This window comes from Triticum urartu, chromosome 2A, assembly GCF_056163025.1.
Source record: "Triticum urartu cultivar PI428250 chromosome 2A, HENAU_Tu73, whole genome shotgun sequence".
Lineage (NCBI taxonomy): Eukaryota > Viridiplantae > Streptophyta > Magnoliopsida > Poales > Poaceae > Triticum > Triticum urartu.
The window spans coordinates 223,920,423-223,938,104 of record NC_141874.1 but is presented as its reverse complement, the minus strand read 5'-3'; the positions used below and the strand labels follow the sequence as shown (position 1 = coordinate 223,938,104).

The window sequence follows — 17,682 nt, the reverse complement described above, 5'->3', positions numbered from 1 at the left end:
GAGTTGGAATAAACGCTTTGATAGTGTGATCAAAGCATTTGGTTTTATACAGACTTTTGGAGAAGCCTGTATTTACAAGAAAGTGAGTGGGAGCTCTGTAGCATTTCTGATATTATATGTGGATGACATATTACTAATTGGAAATGATATAGAATTTCTGGATAGCATAAAGGGATACTTGAATAAGAGTTTTTCAATGAAAGACCTCGGTGAAGCTGCTTACATATTAGGCATTAAGATCTATAGAGATAGATCAAGATGCTTAATTGGACTTCCACAAAGCACATACCTTGACAATGTTTTGAAGAAGTTCAAAATGGATCAAGCAAAGAAAGGGTTCTTGCCTGTGTTACAAGGTGTGAAGTTGAGTAAGACTCAATGCCCGACCACTGCAGAAGATAGAGAGAATATGAAAGATGTTCCCTATGCTTCAGCCATAGGCTCTATCATGTATGCAATGCTGTGTACCAGACCTGATGTGTGCCTTACTATAAGTCTAGCAGGGAGGTACCAAAGTAATCCAGGAGTGGATCACTGGACAGCGGTCAAGAACATCCTGAAATACCTGAAAAGGACTAAGGATATGTTTCTCATATATGGAGGTGACAAAGAGCTCATCGTAAAAGGTTACGTTGATGCAAGCTTTGACACTGATCCGGACGATTCTAAATCGCAAACCGGATACGTGTTTACATTAAACGGTATAGCTGTCAGTTGGTGCAGTTCTAAACAAAGCGTTGTAGCGGGATCTACATGTGAAGCGGAGTACATAGCTGCTTCGAAAGCAGCAAATGAAGGAGTCTGGATGAAGGAGTTCATATCCGATCTAGGTGTCATACCTAGTGCATCGGGTCCAATGAAAATCTTTTGTGACAATACTGGTGCAATTGCCTTGGCAAAGGAATCCAGATTTCACAAGAGAACCAAGCACATCAAAAGATGCTTCAATTCCATCCGGGATCTAGTCCAGGTGGGAGACATAGAGATTTGCAAGATACATACGGATCTGAATGTTGCAGACCCGTTGACTAAGCCTCTTCCACGAGCAAAACATGATCAGCACCAAGGCTCCATGGGTGTTACAATCATTACTGTGTAATCTAGATTATTGACTCTAGTGCAAGTGGGAGACTGAAGGAAATATGCCCTAGATGCAATAATAAAGTTATTATTTATTTCCTTATATCATGATAAATGTTTATTATTCATGCTAGAATTGTATTAACCGGAAACATAATACATGTGTGAATACATAGACAAACAGAGTGTCACTAGTATGCCTCTACTTGACTAGCTCGTTAATCAAAGATGGTTATGTTTCCTAACCATGAACAAGGAGTTGTTATTTGATTAATGAGATCACATCATTAGGTGAATGATCTGATTGACATGACCCATTCCATTAGCTTAGCACCCGATCGTTTAGTATGTTGCTATTGCTTTCTTCATGACTTATACATGTTCCTATGACTATGAGATTATGCAACTCCCGTTTGCCGGAGGAACACTTTGTGTGCTACCAAACGTCACAACGTAAATGGGTGATTATAAAGGTGCTCTACAGGTGTCTCCAAAGGTACATGTTGGGTTGCGTATTTCAAGATTAGGATTTGTCACTCCGATTGTCGGAGAGGTATCTCTGGGCCCTCTCGGTAATGCACATCACATAAGCCTTGCAAGCATTGCAACTAATGAGTTAGTTGCGAGATGATGTATTACGAAACGAGTAAAGAGACTTGCCGGTAACGAGATTGAACTAGGTATTGAGATACCGACGATCGAATCTCGGGCAAGTAACAATACCGATGACAAAGGGAACAACGTATGTTGTTATGCGGTCTGACCGATAAAGATCTTCGTAGAATATGTAGGAGCCAATATGAGCATCCAGGTTCCGCTATTGGTTATTGACCGGAGACGTGTCTCGGTCATGTCTACATTGTTCTCGAACCCGTAGGGTCCGCACGCTTAAGGTTTCGATGACAGCTATATTATGAGTTTATGAGTTTTGATGTACCGAAGTTAGTTCGGAGTCCCGGATGTGATCACGGACATGACGAGGAGTCTCGAAATGGTCGAGACATAAAGATTGATATATTGGATGGCTATATTCGGACACCGGAAGTGTTCCGGGTGATTTCGGAGAAAACCGGAGAGCCGGAGGGTTACCGGAACCCCCCCCCCCCCCCGGGAGAAGTAATGGGCCATATGGGCCTTAGTGGAGAGAGGGGGGGCTGCCAGAGGTGGGCCGCGCGCCTACTCCCCCCTGGTCCGAATTGGACTAGGAGAGGGGGCGGCGCCCCCCTTTCCCTCTCCCTCCCCACTTCTTTCCCCCTCCTAGTAGGAGTCCTACTCCTACTAGGAGGAGGACTCCTCCTGGCGTGCCTATAGGGGCCGGCCGGCCTCCTCCCCTTGCTCCTTTATATACGGGGGCAGGGGGCACCCCTAGACACAAGTTGATCTTCGTGATCGTTCCTTAGCCGTGTGCGGTGCCCCCCTCCACCATATTCCACCCTGGTCATATTGTAGCGGTGCTTAGGCGAAGCCCTGCGACGGTAGAACATCAAGATCGTCACCACGTCGTCGTGCTGACGGAACTCCTCCCCGACGCTTTGCTAGATCGGAGCCCGGGGATCGTCATCGAGCTGAACGTGTGCTAGAACTCGGAGGTGCCGTAGTTTCGGTGCTTGATCGGTCGGGCCGTGGAGACGTACGACTACATCAACCAAACGCTTTCGTTGTTGATCTACAAGGGTACGTAGATCACACTCTCCCCTCTCGTTGCTATGCATCACCATGATCTTGCGTGTGCGTAGGAAATTTTTTGAAATTACTACGTTCCCCAACAGATAGAGAGTCTCCTATTTTGTCACTTTCATATACTAGTGTGAATTTTTCATTATAGAACTTGGCTTGTATATTCCAATGATAGGCTTCCCCAAATTGACCTAGGTCTTTGTGACCAAGCAAGTTGGATGCACACTCACTTAGTTTCTTTTTGAGCTTTCATACACTTATAGCTCTAGTGTATATGTTGCATGGCAATCCCTACTCACTTGCATTGATATCTATTGATGGGCACCTCCATAGCCCGTTAATATGCCTAGTTGATGTGAGACTATCTCCATCCTTTTGTCTTCTCCACAACCACCGTATTATATTCCACCTATAGCGTTATATCCATGGCTCACGCTCATGTATTGCGTGAAAGTTGAAAAAGTTTGAGAACACCAAAAGTATGAAACAATTGCTTGGCTTGTCATCGGGATTGTACATGGTGAAATATTTTGTGTGATGAAGATGGAGCATAGCCACACTACATGATTTTGTAGGGATAACTTTCTTTGGCCATGTTATTTTGAGAAGACATGATTGCCTTATTAGTATGCTTGAAGTATTATTGTTTTTATGTCAATATTAAACTTTTGTTTTGAATCTTATGGATCTGAAAATTCATGCCATAATAAAGAAGATTACATTGAGAATATGTTAGGTAGCATTTCACATCAAAAATTCTGTTTTTATCATTTACCTACTCAAGGACGAGCAGGAATTAAGTTTGGGGATGCTTGATACGTCTCCAATTTATCTATATTTTTTATTGTTCCATGCTATTATATTATCTGTTTTGGGTGTTTTATATGCTTTAATATGCTATTTTATATTATTTTTGGGACTAACCTATTAACCTAGAGCCCAGTGCCAGTTTCTGTTTTTTCCTTGTTTTTGAGTTTTATAGAAAAGGAATATCAAACGAAGTCCAAATGAGCTAAAAAATTACGGTCATTTTTTATGGACCAGAAGAGACCCATGGGCCATCGGAGATGGACCAGAGGAGTCCCGAGGCAGCCACAAAGGGTGGAGGGCGCGTCCCCTACCTTGTCACTTCCTCGTGGACACCACTGACGTGAAACCGACGCCAAAAATTCCTATAAATATAGAAACCCCCAGAAAGAAACCTAGATCGGGAGTTCCGCCGCCGCAAGCCTCTGTAGCCACGAAAAACCAATCGGGAGCCCGTTCTGGCACCTTGCCGGAGGAGGAAACCATCACCGATGGCCATCTTCATCATCCCGGCGGTCTCCATGACGAGGAGGGAGTAGTTCACACTCGGGGCTGAGGGTATGTACCAGTAGCTATGTGTTTGATCTCTCTCTCTCTCTCATTCTTGATTTGGCACGATCTTGATGTACCGCGAGCTTTGTTATTATAGTTGGATCATATGGTGTTTCTCCCCACTACCTTCTTGTGATGAATCGAGTTTTATCTTTGAGGTTTCATTATTATAGGATTGAATACTATTATGGATTTGAGAACACTTGATGTATGTCTTGCGTGGGATACCCGTGGTGACAATGGGGTGTTCTATTGATTCACTTGATGTATGTTTTGGCACTCAACTCGCGGATTCTCGAGGTGACATTGGGGTAATCTATGCATAGGGGTTGATGCACGTTTTCGTCCTTGTTTCTCCGATAGGAATCTTGGGGCACTCTTTGAGGTTCTTTATGTTGGATTGAATATTATGAATCTGAAGTTATTTGATGCATATCGTATAATTGACCCACGGATACTTATGGTGACATTGGAGTATCTAGGTGACATTAGGGTTGATTGATGTGTGTCATATGGTGTTATTTTACTACAAACTCTAGGGTTGTTTGTGACACTTATAGGAATAGCTCAATGGATTGATTGGAAAGAATAACTTTTAGGTGCTTTTGTAGCCTACAGGCAATTTCATCTTATGTTCTCTGCGATAGAAACTTTTGAGTGACTCTTTGTTGCACGTTGAGGGATTGCCATATGATTTAATTATGTTATCATTGTTGAGAGAACTTGCACTAGTGAAAGTATGAACCTAGGCCTTGTTTCCAAGCATTATAATACCGTTTTCGCTAACTTTTGTTACTAGTTACCTTGCTGTTTTTATATTTTAAGATTACCACAACCTATATCTACTATCCATATTACACTTGTATCATCATCTCTTCGCCGAACTAGTGCATTGGGTGTGTTGGGAACACAAGAGACTCTTTGTTATTTGGTTGCGGGGTTGTATGAGAGAGGCCATCTTCATCCTACGCCTCCCACGGATTGATAAACCTTAGGTCATCCACTTGAGAGAAATTTGCTACTGTCCTACAAAACTCTGCACTTGGAGGCCCAACACGAGTCTACAAGAAGAAGGTTGTGTAGTAGACATTAACACGCTACAACAACAATGCCTACAAGATCAACTTCCCACGCGACAAGTACAACGTGAGCGATATCTTCAGCGCCAAATACCTATCTCCCTTCCATGGTGATGAGGATTTCGATCCAAGGACGGATCTTTCCCAAGGGGGGAGATTATGCGGAGCATCCTACGGTCATCCATGGACCTACCTTCGTCTCCTCAAGTGCCAAGTGGACCGATGATACAAACACGTGCAAAAGTTATCGAGACCGAGGTGACATCTCTTCTTAACAAGCTTCCGTATGAACCATGTGAGACATGGTACTACCTCAATCGAAAATGCTATGTGTGCTTAGGTATGAAGAAGACCATCTGGGAGACGCTCTGAATGAAGAGCAAATCCCCAAGTACACAGACGAAGAAGACCGTTGAAATGCTACAGCGGTCGGATATCCGGCGCCCCAGTCCAGCTCGGACATCCGGCGCCCCAGTCCAGCTCGGACATCCGGCCCCGGCCCAACGTGAAGCCCCAGACGTCCGGCCTTCAACCCAGACGTCCAGCATCTGTGAGTGCCTAACCGGGCCAGAGGCCCATGTATCCCCTCTTCCCCTCTCTTATCTCGTGAAACACTATATATAGACCCACTCCTCCTCCTAGCTAGGGTTAGCAAAGGTTATAACTCATTTGAGATTGAGTTTTTCTCGTCCACCTACCTCTCCCATGGAGATCAAGGCCTCTACGTGAGAGAAGATCCCCAAGTGGATTCGAGACCCCTTCCAGGGAAGATCCTCTTGGATACCAAGACCTCAACTCCTTCAAGGATTGGGATGAATTAGTTCCTCTTTTGCCCTCTTGTGTTGGACTTGGACCCTTATATCCCTCTAGAGCAGTGCTACACACATTACGCTTGCTAGCCGAAATGTGCATGACACTACATCACGCTACACACATTACGCTTGCTAGCCGAAATGTGCATGACACTACATCACATACCATCCACTGGCAAGTTAGGCGCTTGGATCAGAGCGAGTGGCTACACTGCCTACGGACTGACAAGCAAGCGAATGAACAAGATGGCCAATATGATTTTTGATATAATTCTAGTTTTTACATGTCGGTTTGTAACTTTCTTGTTCTTTGATTATACTGTTTTCCTTGATAGCAGTTATGAGATGCCCTTTGGGTGTCTTTTATAAGTATTGATTTGTTGAATGACTACTAAGTGAGGACCATCTCACTAGGGTTTCTACCAAGAAACTGCATATGGGATTACTCTGGGTTGCATAAACAAATTGCATATGGGTGGAGGCGGGATTGCATAGATAAATTACTCTGGATTATACATTTGGCATCTCCGAACTGAATCTTAGAACAGACATCCTTTTTTGTGCTATGAGAAATTATTACAGACAGACACAGACCAAGCAAGATAAGTAGAAGAGAGGAGAAAAGGAGGCAAAGAGTTATATATAACAGCGGCGGCTCAGCTCAAGTGGGGAGGAGGAATCAGCCGGACAGGGCGTCGGCGCCAGCGACGATCTCAAGGATCTCTCCGGTGATCTTGGCCTGGCGTCGGCGGTTGTAGACCATGGAGAGATTTTTCCGGAGGTCGATGGCATTGTCTGTGGCGCTGCTCATGGCGCTCATCCTGGCGGCGAGCTCGCTAGCGAGCGACTCCTGGAGGGCACGCAGGATCTGGCTGTTGAGGTAGAGCGGGAGGAGAGCGTCGAGGATCTGGACGGGGTCCTGCTCGAACTGGACGACGGGGGAGAAGGGCTGCATCTCGATCTTGATCTTCTCGCGCTCCACGGTGAGCTTGCCTTCCTTGGTGGTGAGCTTGAAGAGCTCGTCCTCGGTGGCGTCGACACAGATGCCGTTGACATCGCAGATCTCGCCCTTAGGGGACATGGGCAGCAGCGTCTGGATGATGGGGTCGGAGCGGACGAGGTTGACGAACTTGGAGTAGACGAGCTCCACCTTGTCGACCTCCTCGGCGACAAAGAGGGAGTAGATGAGGTCGCAAATGGCCTGCGAGTCCTTGACGGTGGGGATCCCGGCGAGCTCGAGGAAGCGCTCGGTGGGGATGTAGTCGCGGCGCTGGAAGTAGGCGTTGCCCTTCTTGCCGACGCTGATGACGGTGTAGTCGACGCCCAGCTGCCTGAGGTCCTCCATGCGGGCCTCGGCCTTCTTGAGCACGTTGTTGTTGAAGGCGCCGCAGAGACCACGCTCGCCGGTGAGGACGACGATCGCGACGCGCTTGACGGCGCGCTGGCGGGTGAGGGGCAGGTCGATGTCCTCCGACTGGATCTCCTGGTTCATGTTGTAGAGCACCTCCACCAGAGCCTCCGAGAAGGGGCGAGAGGAGACCACGGCCTCCTGCGCGCGACGGACCTTGGCGGCGGCCACCAGCTTCATCGCCTCCGTGATCTTCTGCGTGTTGCGGACAGAGTCGATGCGGTTACGGAGGTCCCGGAGGGAGCACCGCACCACCAGGCTGCTGCTGCCGGTGGAGGCGCGGCGGCGGGTGGAGGTGCTGGCAAGCGCGGAGGAGGACCACGCGGTGGAGAGGTGGGAGCACGACATGGCTAGCTAGCGCCTGGCGCGTCACTGGCGGCCGCAGAGGCGGAGGCGGAGGGGAAGAAAGGATGGGAGGGAGGGAAAGATTTTGGATTGGGTTTGGGTGGAGAAGTGAGCAGGTGGGGTTTTCAAGCCGGGCTGAGTGGTGGAGGGCTAGTCACTGCGAGATTGCCGCGGATCATGTGGCGCGCCCTGGCCGCCTACCCTCTGCCCCTTGCCTGCTTCCATTTCTCAATCCATATTTTTTTGCCTTGCCAAATAAATATAACTCTTAAAACTACAGCAACAAAAAAGGGAACTGCTCTTTGGGAGAGGGCAGGAATGGATACACTGCGGATATACTACAGTACATATTAGATACTTAGTCCAAGTGAATCAAAATTCGATATTCATTTTCATACAAAAATCTTGTAAAATTCCAGAGTTGGAAAAAGGCCAGATGCCACATACCAAAAGAATCTGGTGATACAAGCATATATAAGCTTGATAAAATGCAAACAACTTTATATAAAAAGAAAGTACTGATCCTCCTAATCAGTCAGCAGGCTGAGGCTCTTGGTTGGATGGTTTGTACACACTGAAGTCGCCGAAATCCCTTCTTCCACTGCACAGAAGATGCTCTGTAAATAAATATCTTGATTTCAAATGATAAATAGATTCAAAGTAAAGAGCATCACGATTCGCAAGCACAAGAAATTTTATGTGTTAAGCAATTAACCAATCAAGCAGCAAAAGGTGATATTTTTTACCTGTGCTTTATATTCCAACCAGAAGGTAGATAACGAGGGTGGACAGCTTCGACGAAAACATGCCTCCATCTTTGGCAAAACTGGTGAACGGCCTCCTCCCCACCATTGGCCAGCAAAAGCTCGACCACTTGTTTACCGTGGTGCCCGTGTCCTAGCAGTGATATCTTCTTGTCAGCATTTTTGGAAATAGCTTGGCTGGAATTATCACTGCTGACTGGATCCTCGTCAAGATGACCATTTGCCTGAGTCCCGCTGCTTGATCGCTGCATTCCATCTGACCCAAGCTTCTCCGTGTTAGGGTCACAAGTAGAATCATCCATACTGACTGACAAACTTGCGCTTCTTTGGCTCACAGTTAAATCTTCTGCCTGGCTATTACACCCAGTCCCGTCAGCATCTTGTTGACCGCTACTCCCGTTCCCATCTTCTGAAACTTGCTCTGATAAAGTATGCCTATTTTTTGAATCATCTCCCATGTCTTCTAAGATGGCCTTGTTGCTGCTCTTTCTTATAATGTTTTCAGTCTGAGCTCTAAAAGAATGAGGATACCCTTTTTTCTTTTCAAGTCTCCTTCGCTCATTGGGGCTCATACCTACCAGTAATGCCATCTCCAGGTCTTCGGAAGTCACGTCCCTACCACCGTAGTATGACTTCACAATCTGTAACGAAATGAATGTATCGGTAACACAGATCTACCGCTAAGAACAAATACATGTCTAATCACGAAAAAAATACTGGCAACTAGCTTAAAAAGTTATGTTTCATAATCCAATGTCAGGAAACTGTAAGTGATGCATATAGACGAAGCCAGAAATACTAGAAGGATGTTGGGACCTGCATTAGCTCTTCACATCTTTTCGAAGGCATAGTGGATCCATGCCGCAGAAGGGCCATTGCAGCAGTCCTCAGCAGCAAAGGGGACACACCCTTTTCATTCAATTTATCTTCAGATACTGATGCATCGGTTATTAAACTTCTATCACCCGAGTTCACTATTTTTTGTACAAAAAGGGGTATTCCCAATTCTTCTGCTAGTCGCCTCTTGTATTTCTCAGCAGCTGAATGAGCAATTTCATGGCAATCCACACAAAGAAGTACAATATCATGTGAACGATGGCTCTTCAGATGCTCCGGAAAGTGCATCCTGTAGCAAGATGGTATTATTCTATATCTGATATAGTGGCTCTTTTCTCCACATCCAACGCAGATATTTTTCTTGCTCTGAATATAAAATTCATTATCTTCATCCTCGGGACGACCCTTAGGTTCAAACAGCAGCATGATTCCCGGAGGATTGTCTTCTACTAACTTTGCCAAATCCCGTTGAATATACCTGGGAAATAAAATCAATCAGTTTGACAAAATAACTATGATGTTAGTGTCACATACTTATAACAACTTATAGCATTTAAGAAACAAACCATTCCAACTTTTTGCGGTCACAGTAGCAAAGTAGTCTTTCATCACTAGCGTAGATCCTGCAATTGTGATAAACTGGGGACTTGCATGAAAACTTTTTAATGAATGATTCCCGGGAAGCCTTTTTGTTAGGTGGTGTTGTCGACAACTTTTCTCCACTTGATGCAAAAGCAAATATATTTGTTTGCTTCAAACTTAGCTGCGATACAAGGTTATAATTATAAACTGATAGTCGACATAACCCACTTGGTTCTTTATACTTCCCAAGCAAAGTTGTAAATAAGTTATCCATGCTGACAGTGGTATCCTCAATTAGATAGCAGAGTTCTTCAATGTGAGCGACAACTACAGGGGATGGTGACGACAAGGAAGGATGCATAGTTGAAGCACTTGGCTCAGTTTCTGCTATGACAGCACAAATCTCCGTTCGACCTTTTGGAACTCTTACAGCAAGGGCAGCAATAGCCTGGTCTGACAGGATATACCGCAAGCTTTCATCATGCATGCGAGCCTGAGATCCCAAGACATTTGAAGGAATTAGAAAGGAGAACAGACCAGAAGGCCCAGAACCACAATAATGCAGATGTGCAATTTTTTAACATAATATACCATGAATAGGAGATAAGGAACTCGAGAAAATACTTGAGAAAATACAAGCGGCTGTGTAGAAACCTGTTAATTATAATCTATGGATGAGTAAGCTGATCCAGCCAATGTCATGTGGACCACACCTATTCACGCCGCCACAAGGTCCCCTCAGGTTTGTCGGCTTAGTCTTCAATGCAGGTGTGGTTATCTTCTCTCAAAATTTATCAATTTGATTTGGTTTGTTCTAAGCTAGTCACTTTCCGTACCCCTAAAATGTTTTCAAACTTTTTATATATCTAATCACTCTGCGTGAAAAGATATAAGAATTGTTCAAGAGACCAATCTACACGAGAAGGGAGATCAGGCTCACTCCAAACACTGAGCTGCTTATGTTGCCAAGTATAGGTTGCTGCCAAGACAGCATTGAGCCGAAGGCAGTGTTACTACCTCATCCCTTAACCTACCACAGCTACACTGCTACAACCTAGACTTGCAACTAACAAGGTTCACCAAATAAAAGAGCATAGTCCAACAGAAATGCAAAAAACAATCAAAAAGGGAAATAAAATTATGTTGGCTGACCATTAAATCCCTCCATGCGCAAATTTTCCGAACAAGATCCTACAAAAGATTAAATTGTTTAGAACTTAACAAAATCACTGGCGAGCTGGCTGACCAGATGCATAGAAAAAGGAAAACAAGCACCTTCACTTCACTAGATTTCTTGGAATCAAGTCCATGAGTTTGTACATTTCGTGAGAGAATAGATGCTGCAGAGGAAGCTCCTGGACGACATTCAATTTCCTTTGTATATAGTTGCATGCACACCATGTTTGACCGACGGCTAGCCTCCAAGAAAAAATTGATTTTACCATCGGGAGAATCTGAAGCATAATTGATATTACAACCGATCAAAAACTAAATGCGAAGCAGGGGGGTATTAATATACTATTCTCAGCAGTGGGCGGCTGGGCTGGTGCAGCGCGTCTCAGCTGCAGTCGGCGGCGGCCGGCTTGATGCGCGCATGGGGGGAAGGAAGCAGCGCTCGCATCTGTTGTCTAGAGGTTGGGGAAGAAGCCAAGAAGCTTCGGGACAGGAGAGATAAAGATAAGGAGAAAACGAAAAGAAAAGGAGTTGGAAGACGAAATGTGTGGGGACCACGTGCACATGGCAAGTGAACGACCCGGCTGATTTATGCATGAAATCAGTCGGTCGTATTAGACTATTTCCCATTCTTAATATATTAATATACTTTTTGTTTGTAGATTAAGAGTATACTATTTCCGGAATCTTTTATATGTAGAAAGCACAAAAGATAGTTCTCCTGCCACAGCTCAGGTGGTGGGAGACTTAGAGCACAAAATGAAAACTATACATGATTTCCGGTAATGAAGGATTCAAATTCCACAGCTACATCAAGTAAGCTCCATTTATTGACAATAAGAAAAGGCTGAAGGGTGAAGAACACAAAAACTACTGATGGAAATCAGCTCTAATTACTTCAATAGTTCAGGGATATCAAAATCAGCTGTATTCAGCATTCGTTGTTGACTTTGAGTGTGCTAAACAGCAAAATAATACAATGTCTGTTAATGTACTAGATGGCAGTAAAGACTCTTGCAATGGAAATAAGGACATAGCACTTAGAAGTTAGAACACACCACAGGATTTTGCATGGAGCTCTGATGCCAAACAATTTGAAATGTTCAACAGATAGTGAGCATCACAACGGGCATACTCAATCATTTCCGCTGTCAGCGGGCGTAATCTCCAGTCTTCACGCTGAAATCTCAAAATAAGGTCAAATGAAAAGAAATAGCGACAATCACGGAAGCAATTTTGAAATTTGGAACTGATGTGTCGTGTGCCTAGCAAACTGAGATTTGCAAGCACAGGTAAAGAGTCGATGAGAACAAGTAGGCAGAAGGCACTTGTGTATCATTTTCTTTTGCATCTAAGGTATTCAACACCAAATTGAATGCATAAGCAAATAAATTACTAGACTTCGGAAAATATTAGCTGTAACGAAAAGACAGCTAAACTGAGCATAAATTCATCGATGCAAGTAAAGAATAAAAAGAACTAAGGATGTCACATCCATTTCAGGGCCAGGTTGTGAAGGGTGTCAAGGCCAGTGATCGGGAGATCATGTCAGAGCTGACTAGGTATCATGAATAATTATACACGTAGACAGTTGATAGAACATTATTGGGGGAAACCTACTGCTGTACTGGGTTCTAGCATCATGAATAATAACATATCAAGCAGGATTCAATACGCAATTAATATTTTCTAGGGCTTATGAAATTAAACTGAAGTGAAACATATACCTTCCGGTTGGGCACTTATAATAAACCAAAGTAATAAAAAGGGCAGCCTGGTGCACATAGCTCCCGCTTGCGCAGGGTCCGGGGAAGGGTATGACCGCTTTGGGTCTTTTGTGCGCAGCCTTTCCCTGCATTTCTGCAAGAGGCTGTTTCCAGGGTTCGAACCCAGCAACAGCTTTACCGCTGCGCCAAGGCTCCCCTTCCCCGGTAAATAAACCAAAGTAACAGTTTACAAGAATTGGTAAATATTTTTCTGAAAACCTTAGTTGCAACTTCTATAGACGTTGTCTTCTACATCATTTAGAAACCTTAGAAGGAAATACCAAGGTTTGTGGTTTGGTTCAATATGTATATAGCACCATCAATAGTTCATTTATTTTCTCAAATACCGAAAAGTATTCACAGCCTGTTTGGTAGTTTAAAGGAAAGGGAATGGGAGTTTTTAAGAGGGAGTTTGTTGGGTGATTAGGCTTGGGAAGTGGACTGTTAGTCCCAGTCCCACGTTTGGCTACTGTTGGGAATTGCTTGTGGGAATTTAATAGAAAAAAAAAATTCCTCTGTTTAGTTCGCGAGTCAAACTAATAGAAGATGCTGAGGACACGTTTGTTTACGTACAAAATTGAACCAGCCCTTGTTTGGCGCAACAAACAAACTGTTTTTCGTTTGCTAATTCCCATTCCCTGGCTGAATTACCAGCCCTCCCCTGGGAAGAGATTAGCGGGAGTTCACCCCCTCAACTCCCATCCCTTTTCTTTCTCAATTCCCATACCCTCCAACCATACAAGTGATTTTTAGTCTCCCAGCCTCTCAATTCCCATTCCCTACTCCAACTTCCCCCGAACCAAACAGGCTGTCATGTACAAGTTGAGGAGGCACATGGGATCTAACCAGCTACTAAAGAATCAGTACATACACTAACTGTCACTGAACACTTGACAGGCTTTAGCAAGCTCACTGTTTAAGCCAAACTTGGAAGATTACTTGCCTGCAATGTCTTGTCGGTGGTCACTCCACAATACAATTCTAGCAAATATGCTAAGGATTTCTGTGGCTTTGATAGGACCTCACATGCCTGAAAATGTTGATTTCAACAAGCAATTGAGCAAAGCTCAGACGCGTAGGATAATAACAAAAAAGTGAGAGCGCAAAGGCATATGAACAGCCTTATGAACAGCAGGGGCAAAGGTCAACAAAGACGTTCAAGAACCAAAATATTTATGGGCACGGACTAATTCAAAGGAAATTGGTATTATAAACTACTCCTGGTTCTGAGCTGCAATGCACAAATATAAAGTTTTTGTATTCCAGTTGATCAGTTCATATGAATTTTGTGATTGAAACTGAAAACATAAACCAACACAATTGGAAGAGAAGCAACTGACTGTAGCAATACTCAGACAGCATATATCTGAAACTAAGACAGAAGTACCGAACACAATATAAGATGATGATGCTCAGTGGCCCATCTTTTTCCCCACAAAGAAATTGAAACCTTCTATTCAAAATTAAGAGAAAGGGCACAAGAGCAGGCGACAGGAACTGGGTACCCAAGAAGTTTGAAATGATCAAAATAATAAACCATTTGTGTAAGAAATTTCAGTGTATAAAACTGCAGTCACTTAAATGAAAACTGTGTTTCATGCCACCTCTAAGTAGTGAATGACACACCACATAACTGGCTGCTTAAGAAAAAAAATGCGGGACAACTACCAGATATACTTGTTCACAGATTGCTTGCATAAGTCTCTGCAGAATTATAATGAATCTTCCCAGATATAGAGGAACTTACTTTGGCAGTATCAAACATATTCACAACATAAATATGGAAATCTCTCTGAAGCCAAAGAATGTCATTGTCAGCTCCGTGGAAGATCTAAAGCAAAAGAAAGCAGAACATAAATGATTGTGACCTTTTAGAAACAAAAGCATTGTGGATATTCTGTTGAGGCAAGCATACATCAATATTTCAAGGAAGTCCAAAATATATTGAAGAGGGGAAATACATAGAATCAAGGAAGCCATGGGAGAGTTATTATGAGAAGGTGGGCATGCAAGAATCAGGATCACATGTGTGCACATCCATGTTTTATTAGTATTGACAGAAACTGGCAAGTCTCTGAAACAGTACAACTCATTGTCCTTCAGATATGTCATCTAATGGGCATCTTGTATTAGATCGTTGTGTTCACACGAATAAGATGCTAGCATATCTAAGAAGCTATGATTCAGAGTTTCTGGGTGGTAGAGCCAAATAGAGCTTGGAATCATGTGCTCCCAGCTCAAAAACCAATTTTTCAAAAAGTCCTCACATGTGGTTGTGTGAGTATTGTTTGTTGCTTATCTCCCCACGTGTACCTCTATATATACTTGCCTGGGATGCAGGATGAAATAACCTGTTTTTGTTAGGATGTACAGGCTATCCCTGTAATACCTGTCCTAAATGCACTGTGCTAAAAGCACACGCCATAGGCACCGCGGTGCCTAATCACCGACGTGTACTATTCTAGACGTTCCAAGGCCCAGTTTATTACTGAAATGCATAAAATTTAAGTAGTGCTTTTAAGTAGCTAATCATAGTGCTGGAAACGAAAGAAATGGATGCCTGATGACATCAGATGTAAAAGATGGACTACCTTACAGATGAACGGACTGGCAAAAACTGGTTGTAGAATACCCATCACATCATGTAGCGCAATTGTGTCTATCAAATAGTCTTCCTTCTGGGTAGATATCTACCAAAAAAATACAACCTTAATGAACTTAATAAGCTGAAAAGCATCAATAATGCATCTGTTAGCAGTTACCTGCACAAGTGCAGTATATCCTAGGAATGACCGAAAGCTATGTTGCTCTGTATCAACACCGAAAGCTTTTTCCTCGCCCAACAATCCAGCCAGATGCTCCAATTGAGCTTTTGTATTGACCCAATTGTATGAGTTTCTCAGTTCTGGGCATTGGCTGCTTGGTGTGAAGTTACAAAAAGTTGAATATCTGGTTGGGTTGTCCAGTAAGGACGTAATTTCATCCTCAAATGGGTGCATCTTTTCTGATGATTCTGTAATGATGGCAAAAGGCACATTCCTTTCGGGTTATGATCAAAGGTACAATTTAATTTGCTTATGGTGAACATTTAAAGATAATTAAAAAGATTGTACAATCAGCTTGGCAGTTGCACTATCTCAATGTGACAGCTTAGGCTCCTGGGATACATAAGCACAAAAAGATTTAGTAAATTGCCTAGTGAGGATTTTTTTGAAAATGAGAGCAATCAGTTGTTTCAGATATTTATATGACTTGTAAGGATGTATAAGTGTACGATCTTAAATATACAGGGCAAGTACATGTGTACGATCTTATATATACAGGGCAAAATACAATTTCTAGTGCTGGTACAGCAGAAGGTCACTACCTTCATTAGCTAAGTATACTAGTGTCTAGTCATGGGTAAATAGAAGCATGCAGCGGACCAGCATTGTGCTGCATTTTACACATGGTGACAACGCAGCAGCTGCACCTGGTTCCAATACGAAGCGTATTGACCACCTAACCCGACAACTGTACAGTAGTTTGCACTTGCGCAAGCCGTGACTAGCAGGGCGGTAATTCCCTAATGCAAGTGTGGCAGAAGAACAATGTCCAAATCCGGCAGCAATGGTCAAACTCGGTACGACCTTGGTACGAGGTGTTCGATGAAATGCCCCACGGAACATATACTACTACAGCCGAGTCTTAACCTTGTCAGTCAGCCATCGCAATGTAGTATGGTGGAGCTTCACAACCACGCAACCCTACACGCCAGCTCCTCAAATCAAAAATAAAAATCCCGTGCAAATGAGCGCAATGACGAGGCCAAAAGGAGCGGCGCACCTTGCGGTTGCGGCTTGGCCTCGTCGGGGTGGCCGTCAACAGCCTGGTCGGCACCCTGACGTCGGAGGTGCTTGAAGGGGGAGTAGGAGTTATCCGCGAGCACGCGCTTGAACCGGCCCTGCGGCTTCTCCTCCTCTTCGCAGGCACGGCGCGCGCGGCGGGAGCGCCGCTCCTCGACGCGGCGAGGCGAGGTGGGCGATATACCTCGGCGACGCCTGCGATGGAGCAGCGCCGCCGCCGCGAGGAACGCGAAGCACGCGGCGGCCGCCGCCAAGGCGGCGCGCGACTTGAGGTTGACGGTGTGCATCTCGCTCGCGGTAGTGACGGACGGACCTTTGGTAAGTTTGGGATCTTGGACCGTTTGCGGTAGAGACACGCTACACACTAAAAAACCGCGGACCGGATACAAGAGCGGCCATCCAACACTATGGCCCCGTTCGGAAACGGATCACTCCCTCCGCTCCGCTCGATGCTGGAAACGAGGAGCTGGAGTGTTGCCGAATGAGACCGTCTTAAATGTCTGTTTTTTTATTAATAACTCACAAAAAAATTGTTCGCCTCTATTTGTTTACACCGCCACTGTGGTTTTTGCCATCCCAAGCGGCTCATGTGTGGCTTCCGCCATCCTTCAGCGGCTTTTCACCGAACATTGACGGAAAGAGACAGTAGTAAGACGAGATACATGGTGATTTTCATTGACCAAGCGGATGCCTGGACTCCCATAAAACTTCTCAAATTTACTTTAGATTTGCGAGAATTCGAACACCGGACATGTCGACGGACATATACAACACCACATTAGATGGCAAAAAACATATGGACACCTCATGTATATCGCACTGGATCTATAATATTTATTTTGTTACTTAACACTAGAGTTGGAGATGCCCTTAACAATAGAGTAAGAGCAAACTCTAGAAATCCATAGTGCTAAAAGTGAATGTGTTTTATAATGTTTTGTTGACTCATATACAT

At 44.3% G+C, this 17,682-nt stretch overlaps 2 protein-coding genes across 3 annotated transcripts; both read right to left on the bottom strand.

Annotated features, from left to right (window-relative positions):
* Positions 1-6,494: 6,494 nt before the first annotated feature.
* ATPC1 (ATPase, F1 complex, gamma subunit protein) lies at positions 6,495-7,876 on the bottom strand. The gene has a single exon (XM_048699973.2). It carries the CDS (start codon positions 7,761-7,763, stop codon positions 6,687-6,689), a length of 1,077 nt encoding a protein of 358 aa, XP_048555930.1. The 5' UTR covers positions 7,764-7,876; the 3' UTR covers positions 6,495-6,686.
* A 252-nt stretch (positions 7,877-8,128) lies between these two features.
* On the bottom strand, positions 8,129-17,159 carry LOC125536727 (Polynucleotidyl transferase, ribonuclease H fold protein with HRDC domain-containing protein). 2 transcript variants are annotated; one of them, XM_048699970.2, is made up of 12 exons: positions 16,708-17,159; positions 15,645-15,895; positions 15,474-15,572; positions 14,630-14,713; positions 13,826-13,912; positions 12,175-12,295; positions 11,219-11,397; positions 11,096-11,134; positions 9,928-10,436; positions 9,341-9,839; positions 8,507-9,165; positions 8,129-8,377 (listed from the first exon to the last, which is right to left on the bottom strand). In XM_048699970.2, exons 1-12 carry the CDS (start codon positions 17,012-17,014, stop codon positions 8,296-8,298), a joined length of 2,916 nt encoding a protein of 971 aa, XP_048555927.1. In that variant the 5' UTR covers positions 17,015-17,159; the 3' UTR covers positions 8,129-8,295. The 2 variants fall into 2 exon arrangements, with proteins under 2 accessions (XP_048555927.1, XP_048555929.1); XM_048699972.2 differs by having other exon boundaries at positions 8,129-8,361; positions 16,708-17,155.
* Positions 17,160-17,682: the final 523 nt, after the last annotated feature.

Bases quoted from the DNA above. Each gene is read 5' to 3' on its own strand.
- ATPC1 (XM_048699973.2), bottom strand. From the start codon at position 7,763: ATGTCGTGCTCCCACCTCTCCACCGCGTGGTCCTCCTCCGCGCTTGCC.
- LOC125536727 (XM_048699970.2), bottom strand. From the start codon at position 17,014: ATGCACACCGTCAACCTCAAGTCGCGCGCCGCCTTGGCGGCGGCCGCC. The intron at 15,896-16,707 runs GTGCGCCGCTCC...CCATCATTACAG, and splicing joins GGCCAAGCCGCAACCGCAAG to AATCATCAGAAAAGATGCAC. The intron at 8,378-8,506 runs GTAAAAAATATC...ATTTATTTACAG, and splicing joins GGTTGGAATATAAAGCACAG to AGCATCTTCTGTGCAGTGGA.